The following is an 8,826-nucleotide window of genomic DNA, read 5'->3' as shown; positions in this document are numbered from 1 at the left end:
ATTTGGCCGCTGATCCGACAAAACGGTTCACTATCAAAAGCGGTGTCAAAACTATTTTAATGTGGTGTTGTGTGCTTGATGGATTCTATATACAACGTACATGTTTTATACTTAATTAAATGGTGAATTATTGATTAAATAATTTAATTACTTAGAAGCTACAAAATGTGACAAGGACTGACAAATCAGACACGTTTGTCATACCCAAACAAAATATAGGTTAAGAAACTCAATTTCAGGGATATACTAATAATTTAAATACTCAAATAATTTTTTGTTTTGTCTTGTAAACTTATACTGTTATATATATTTATCAGAATTCAGATATTTTCCTAAAATTTGCAAAAAAATGACTTTGTATTTTACTTCCCGGTATGTTTCATCGGTCGCTTTACCCATGCTGATGTTGTGTTGCTTGATGATGTCGTGTGACGTCGCAAATGCACGCAGCGAAAGAATAAGAAAGTGCGGAAACGAGGCAACATCGTTTTTGAAATGGTTCTGTCAGAATCCAACGTTTGAATTTCCTTTTGATTTCTCAAAAGTGCATGGTAGGTTTTTGATTTAAGTCATTTTTAGTGAAACAAGCATAGTGTGTTACTAGTACTTGAGCACCTGAAATCGGTGACTTTGCGGACCAAAATTTTTATATTATAAACATTATTAATAACATTTTTTGACTTAATATTTCTACAAAGAATAAAACAAGTTACACAGTTCGATATCAATTTTTCAAAAACACATAGGATGCAATGGGAATTGATGATAATTTGATGAAAAAAATTTCAATATAATTTTAATTATTTTTCAGTTGTGTTGCGTTATCAGCCGCCTCGAAAAGAGCTTTATCCTTTCCAATATCAAGCTGCTGTCTGCTGTAAAATGGGCTGCAAAGAGTATGAGTTTCGTCGATTGTGTAGATACCAAAATTTGCATGATTTATGTACAAATGGTATCAATATTCGCACAAAAGAAGGAAGAGACGCACGAGCACAATGTTTGCTTCAAGTTCACGGCTTAGCAGCTGCTCCTAAAACTATAGCATACAGTGGAAAATGAAGGAATTGAACTGATAACGATAAATCAATATACATACCTAATTTTGTCGTTTGTGTGTATCTATATTCTTGCAGATTTTTGTATTTTTGAAGAAGCTTTTTTATTTTAAAGATTCAAAAAACTTGGAAGAATCACACCAAAAGTAAAATTGGGGTTTCAGTAGTCGTTAGCGTTTTTATCTATTTGTTTCAATATGTTTCATTTTTTTTTTAATTAATGTCAGATTTTGATAGGATGTAAAATTAATACTTGAGTAGATCAACCAATTTGGGCCAGATGATGACATTGAAAATATTCAATATATTTAATTTTTGTTATTATGTTTTGAACCGTATTTATATTTTCAATGGAAGAGTTTGTTTGCAAATTTTATTTGTATTTTTTGAATTATTTATTCTCATTAAAACCAGGAAACGCTATATGTCAATTTTAAAGATTTGTAATTTAATGATGCAACATATCCTATATATTATAAAGAATTGCTTCAAAGAGTTCTTCCTATACAGGATGCATGGATTATATTACATTTGAGTGCAATTGTATTTTAATGACTGAATGTATTTATTTCTGTTCAGAAATTTCCATAAAAGTATAAATAGTTTTAACGAATTATTCTGTGAAAATGTTAACGAAAAGTACCATATTCCGTTTAAGTGGAATGGCATTATTTCTATATTCTCTATTCTTTGCGTCATCACAAGTTGAAGGGGCAATACCACCGAAGCGATGGGTTAGAAAATGTGGACAAGAATCGAAGACGTTTCTACGATGGTATTGCAAAGATAGTTCTTTCGTATTTCCATTTCCGTTTCGCCAAGTTCATGGTAATTTAAGTTTATTCTACATAAATTATTTTACCACTTTTATCACACGATTTTTTTTTCATTTTCATTTTGAGCTGCATATTGCAAGTCGATATTTTGGTCATTATCATCTAAACGTGAAAACATTTTTATATTGCTTTTAACGATTGACTGTTTTGTTTGGCGTTTATATTTCCGCACATTATTGAACACAATGTTTCGAATTTATTTAAACTCGATAAAACTTAACTTTGTTAACGTGATATTTTTATTCTGTTTTAGTTGTTCTGCGCTATCCAGCCCCGAGAAAAGAGCTATTTCCATTTCAGCACCAAGCTTCTGAATGTTGTAAACGCGGGTGCCAGGAAAGTGGATATATCAAAATGTGTTGGTATCACAATATCCTCAAACATTGCGAGAGGCACAACAACCACCATACGAAGGAAGGTAGACAAAACCGTGCAAACTGCCTTCTGAAATTAGAAAAAGTCAAAAGATCCTATGAAGTTGAACAAATACCCAGGCTAACGAAAACTCAAATTGCAAGCGATCTTGCATTAGAAAGCTCATGATCATTTAACTTATCAACATATATTTAAAAAAACATGTGTGCACTTTTTTGTAAAGGTGCAATTGGCTGGCAGCTGGCGTGTTACGCAATTTTTTTCATGACATCGCGGAACCAAGCACGTAACCCAAAATTTTAAAATTGGGCAAATCTCTTTTCCAGCTGTAAAGGTCGCGATCTCAATGACTGTCTATTTAACAAAGATATGACTGCAAACTATTTTTTGCAGTTGAATTTTTAATATAACATGGTGTGGAGGGTATTCGGAGGAAGATTTCAAAATGTTCTATTTTTTTATCCAGCAATGCCAGTCAAAATTATTTGCAATCGCCACACATTTTGGCTCATTATGTACATATTGCACTGTAATATTTATGAACTTTACTTTCTGTAATTTTAAATTTATTATCATGATTATTTATACCCAATTGGGCTTTCTGTTTCTTGTGTGTATTACTCATTTTTTCTATTTATTTATTTATTGGATTATTTTAAAAAAAATTCTTGTATTGTTATAGTGAATTGGATTAATCGTTCAATTCATTTGTGCCAGATATACCCAAGTAAATAAGAAAATCGCCATGCAAAATAGGATTTGCCGGAAATTAAATATATCTCATGAGGAAAATTTTGTAATGCTTTGTGAATGACGTTTTTCAAAAAATATTTTTACGTGTAAAATTATAGAACTTTAACAACTGTGATATTTTGCGCAAAAATCACAGGGGGAGAATTATCAGAACATGCAGAATAACTTTGGAATGACTTATTGGCTTTAATTAGGATTATATAGGGCAGATATTTTTGACCATTCTTCAATTGATACATTATTCGCATTCGGTGAATGAATGTTGCCCATTGTTAGTAAATATTCGATAGTAAAAATAAAACCCCAAGACACAAAAAAGACTGGCGCTTCCGTAGTATGTGCACCAAGATGGCGGACACCGGAACGTGGTGTGTGTACCAGATTAGGGCTGGACATAATTTTATTTTAATTTTTCTTATTTTAGTTCCATTACGAGATCGGGGACTAGCCAGGTGACCCTAATCTTGTACACATACTGCGTTCCGATGTCCGCCATCTTGGTTCACATACTACATGAGTACCTAGAGATTAGTGTCATTCAATAATACTTCCATTATAGATACAATGTTTTGAATTACATTTTGGAACTAATTTTACCTATTTATCTGCAACTAAAATCCTTCATCAACCCTGAATGCTCGAGCACATCGGTAAATATATAATCTTTGAAAGTCTAGAGTCCAGACAATATGATATTGGTCGAAGCAGAGGGTGCATCATATGGCCTGCGGGACTGTCCGGCCCGCGGAATCTCTATACTTGGCCCGTCAGAGACTTTATCCGATAATTTTTGAATGCATGTTACGTGACCACGTTACAATGAGGTAAAAATTCGTCTAACAATGATTCAATAGCATTATATTTATTTACTGGCGCCGTGTAGTGATTGAAAAAATTAAAACGCCTACCAGTAATAACTTAGGTTGATAATGAATGGCGAAATGGATATGGGTTGTGAAAATGATCATCGAAAAGTGTCTCTGGATAGGAAATATTTATTAAAAACAATGGCTCGCCGAATGGATGATCTTTAAAAAAAATATCGAAGTAGGACAAACTTACAAGCGATTGTTGAACCTGAACGTGCCCATCATTGAAAAGATTTGCATATTTGTACAGGAGTTATGTATATGGGCATTACATATCTCTGGAAAATCATGAACAAAAATGATCTCTCCTCGGGGATCCTCGTACTCCTGTCAGCAATAAAAAAAATGACGCTATGCAAGACAAAATTCAGCAAACAGATTGCGATAGTTACACGCACCTGGTTCAAAGAATTAGAATACTGAAATAAGAATGGTAACATATTTTTTCATATATATATATATATATATCAGTATATGGTACAATTGTTCTTTGCACTTTCTGCCTCAACTTATCTCTGGATATTCCGTTTAATTCCCCAATGCTATGTTATATCCAGTGTATTCGCTAAGTTGCCTTATTGCCAACTTATACCTGAAATATTGTATCATTATCTATATATATATCTATACGGTATCGGTACCATTAGTAATCAAATGTAACTGTTTTATTTTATTATTATAAAACCTATTTTGTCAATTCGATTTATTGCACCTCCCTTTTTCTAACAATACACTTCGTCTAACACTCCACATTGTAACCAGGTGGATATCTAGGACCTAGGTCGCCTTCAAAATTCCACAGACTAATTTTCGGAATAGCTCTTGCTTCAAGTGATTTATCTGAAATGGGAAATTCTCCGTCCATCTGTTGGTCTTATGACTCTTCAATATAACCTCTACTATATAATCCCTGGTAAGCGGTGTTCGTTAGAATATTCATACGGTACACATCGTCATTTTTAGTAGTTTCAAAATTACCGAAATTCAAACTTTTTGTTTTAGATATTAGAACCTCGGGTGTCGCTGCTCGATAGCAAGCGTCGGTTCCCCGTGACATCCCTTCCCCAATAAACTGTGTAATTAACATTTTCTAGTAATTTGTGCTCGTGTGATATTTTTTACTGGTAAAAAAAATTTAACTTGACTTGATATCATCGGATAAAGAAGATAATTTGGCAGTTGGTAGTCTGCGATGCATGAATCAATGCATTCAAAAATAACCTTGCTAATAAAGAGATTCAAAACCACTCATATCACTCCCAGTTGACCCAGATGAACAAAAGAATAGCAAGCATCTCCGTTCTGCCAAAATCACCATTGTGACCTTATACCTACATTTCAAGTACCATGTATATCCATGTAAATTTTGGAAATCTCAAAGAGATAGGAATTCATTAAAAAGTATGAGACAAGAGGGCTGTATATATTTGGGAAATAAACCTGTTAGTTATTGCCTTATAGACTGTAATTCAATGTTCTTAATTTATTTTCATTTAAATTTACTTGTATTTTAACATTGAAATACCTAGCATTGCTAATTTGTTGATATCATCGTTTCTCATAACTATAAAATGACATCAGGGTTTTTACTTCACAGAGTATCAATTTTAACAACTAAATTATTTTTAACTCGAACGATTTCAATATGATGTCATTACGGTTTTGAATTGCTGTAAAATATGATAAAATAACCTGCAGGTGTTCATACTTGAAAATATCGAACCTGTATGAACCGTCAAGTCGTATAGTATTTAATGATGAAATGATATATAAACATTTCACGGGTTGTTAAGTTTTGCCGTTAGGGCATTCGAACACGTTTATATGAAAAAAAAACACAAATATTGAATTGCTAGGTAATTCTTACTTAGTTCACCTTTTATTTTTAAGCACATACGTTTGAGTCATAGATCTATTTAAGGTATATATAGCGCTAAACATGGCCACAGATAAAAATCAACGATTCATCAGTGGTTTTATTGTTTACAATAGAGAATAAACATTTTGTACGTACAGAATGTAAAAATGGCATTTCATGGTATAAGGAGACTAGGAAAACCAATACTGGGGTGAAACCTAACAGTAGTAATACTTGCATATACAAGTACTAAATTAGGCTATAAGATTGATTCTTTTGAATTGAAAACAGGAGCTCTGTCAATTCCATCAATTATGAACCTTAAATTATTGTTAACTCAAACAAATTTTGTTTTTCAACCAATTTAGACTACGTTTTATTATCATCCTACAAAACCGGATGTTGGTTGTCTAAAGCGATTACAGGTGTGTTGTTCACGATTATGTCAAAAATATTCCTTCCAAAAAGCATTTTTGTGAAAGATCAGGATTATCTAGTAATCACAAAAATAATCTGGTTTTAAGTGAGATTTTGGGGAATTTTACAATAAAAATACGATACAGTCTTCACGATTACGATGTTTTGTTAGTTAATAGCTGATATGAAACGTTACGGAATTCACAAATTAGAATGTTTTCGTGCTTTCAGTCGATCGTTTTGTATATTTTTAATATTGAAAGTTTTGTATAGTTTTCATGATATAAATTTACATATGTTTTGGAACGAGCCAATTTGCGTTATTAATACTTATCTCAAACTGCATACTAACATGGTACATTCAATAACATGTATATGATGTGTGTTTAGGAATGTCATTATTTTTTTGTAATCACACTACCTATTTTCCGAAAGAGCTGCAGATGAAGTATATGATAAATATACAATTTTAAAACAGAAATATGTTACTTAATTTGTGCCAATTCTTAAAATATAAGATTAAATTTGAAATATGATTATGTATACTGACGTATTTGAATATTTGATAAAAATACTTTTGTGGGTTCGAATTAACTTTATTATTTGATTGTGAAACATCTAATCACTCAATTTTCAAATTTCCCGAATCCAAATTGTTTATTTGAAAACTCTTCAAATATTATCTTGATGTTTGAACAACTCAATATTTTTAGGTGTGTGAAACGACAAATTTCATTCATCCGATATTTAACATATAAAATTATAAAATGATCTTTTTTTCACATATTTTACCATTATCGTGATTTTATACTATAAATAGGTACCATTTAATATTAAATATTAGAAAAAAACGATCAGCTCATTTGGTCAATATCTCCATTTTAACCCATGGAAACAGGTAATTGCTCGTATAAATGATATCATTGTTTATTAGTATAATGACGTCAAAGAACGTCATACACCAAATTTAGAACAATATAAAGTGATGAGCATTGCGTCAATTACCCCCAAAAACTCTCCCTTTCCTGTCACCACTGTTTAAAATGTCACCTTTTGTTTACAGTCTAATATTTAACATGTACTATACCATTCTTATACGTGAAACAAGTAACTTGAAAACATGCTTGGTAGACAGACGTTTGAGCAAAACTTCATTTCGTATTTCCCCCTTATTTCATTCAATGTTGGTTGACATTACATATTCCCCGCATTAGGTCAGGCCTTATAAGAACCAAATACCTAATTTGTACCTTTCATGAAAGAATGGATTAAACTAATATTAGAATTAAAGGCGACAATGTCGTGATATGTTACAGGATTAAATGGACCACATTATCGAGTGGGAGTGTCCTTCTAGTTCAACATTAATCCCCAACCTATATTGTTAAAACGTAGGAGCATAAAGTTAGTATTTAAGTGCATTTTAAAGCGTCAGATTTATACGCAAAGACAAGCGATAGGATGTGATTTGTATAAACGTGTTGTAATTCAACAATAATAGCAGAATCCTTTTGTTAATATTTGACATCATTTGTTCCCACTTCTAAAATCAGAAACCCCACGTATCTAGTGGTATCGAACGTGACATAAAGTAATTTAAAGGGCTTTGGAAAAAAGTATAAACCATGACTCGGTAAATGTCGCAACTGGTATTAGATTATGAATTGAAGAGATAAATAAATAGCTGATAACCAAATTATGCATTTTTCCTCTTGAAAATTGTGAAATATTGGTTTGTCGTTTTGTAACAAACCACTATTTGTTATCTATTTTGAAAATCGATATTCTAATAATAATATATTTTATCATTCAAAAGAATGTTACAAAGATCATTAAATAGTCACTATTTCGCGGGAATTGTAATAACCTAATTGGTTTGAATCTTATGATTCTGTTTGTGAGAATTGCTATTTGTCCCATTCCTGACATAAATTATTTTTAATAGGAGGAGTACAATTCAAAAAATTTAAAAGTTTGAATTGATTCGTAAAAACTGAAACGATACCTTACGTATTTATCTACGACATTTTGAAAAGTATTTATGAAAATTTCAAATCGGCCGGTTTATCTTATCGCGCGGATGATTGTGGCGTAAATGCGATGATGACATTACAACCGTGACAAATTATAATTTTTAAGATACTTTCGAACAGGTGTTAGGGTGGAAGTAAGTGGTAAAGATCGTTCTTGCTCAACTTCAGGTCTGCTTAGTCGTAACTGAATATGAAACATCTGCGAAAGTGGCTACCTAGATTTGATAGTTTCAATAAACTGGTAATATTGCGTCATTGTATTATAATAAACTTAGTAAGTGCATTGAAAGCACAATTATCAGTTTGGGACTATAGTATAACTAATTACTTTTCTTCTTGCTGTGCCTTTGCACACACGTAAATACGTACGTGTGTGAAGCAAGGATGATGTGATACAAATAAAGATGAATATAAATGATTCAAACATATTAGCGCACACCAACACAAGCATTTGAGTTAGTGTATACAGCAAGAGCCTTGATTTAAAAATATCAACTAGTTACAATTGATAAAATTCAGTGACAGTATATCAAGCATTTCCCAGATATTTGGGTGGAGGTACAAGCTCATCAACATTCTGCATTATGCCACTCATATTTATCTCCCTTTTTCAAGCTACAAAACAATTTT

General features: G+C 31.9%; 1 protein-coding gene across 2 annotated transcripts; it reads left to right on the top strand.

The window, feature by feature from the left end:
• The first annotated feature begins 295 nt into the window (after nt 1-295).
• LOC120341590 (uncharacterized) lies at nt 296-3,058 on the top strand. Of its 2 annotated transcripts, XM_078120175.1 has the most exons (3): nt 296-551; nt 812-1,883; nt 2,145-3,058. In XM_078120175.1, exons 1-2 carry the CDS (start codon nt 350-352, stop codon nt 1,057-1,059), a joined length of 450 nt encoding a protein of 149 aa, XP_077976301.1. In that variant the 5' UTR covers nt 296-349; the 3' UTR covers nt 1,060-1,883; nt 2,145-3,058. The 2 variants fall into 2 exon arrangements, with proteins under 2 accessions (XP_077976301.1, XP_077976300.1); XM_078120174.1 differs by lacking the exon at nt 296-551 and having other exon boundaries at nt 1,059-1,883.
• The last annotated feature ends 5,768 nt before the right edge of the window (nt 3,059-8,826 follow it).

Source organism: Styela clava, chromosome 14, assembly GCF_964204865.1.
Source record: "Styela clava chromosome 14, kaStyClav1.hap1.2, whole genome shotgun sequence".
Classification (NCBI taxonomy): Eukaryota; Metazoa; Chordata; class Ascidiacea; order Stolidobranchia; family Styelidae; genus Styela; species Styela clava.
This window is presented reverse-complemented; position numbering and strand designations above follow the sequence as displayed.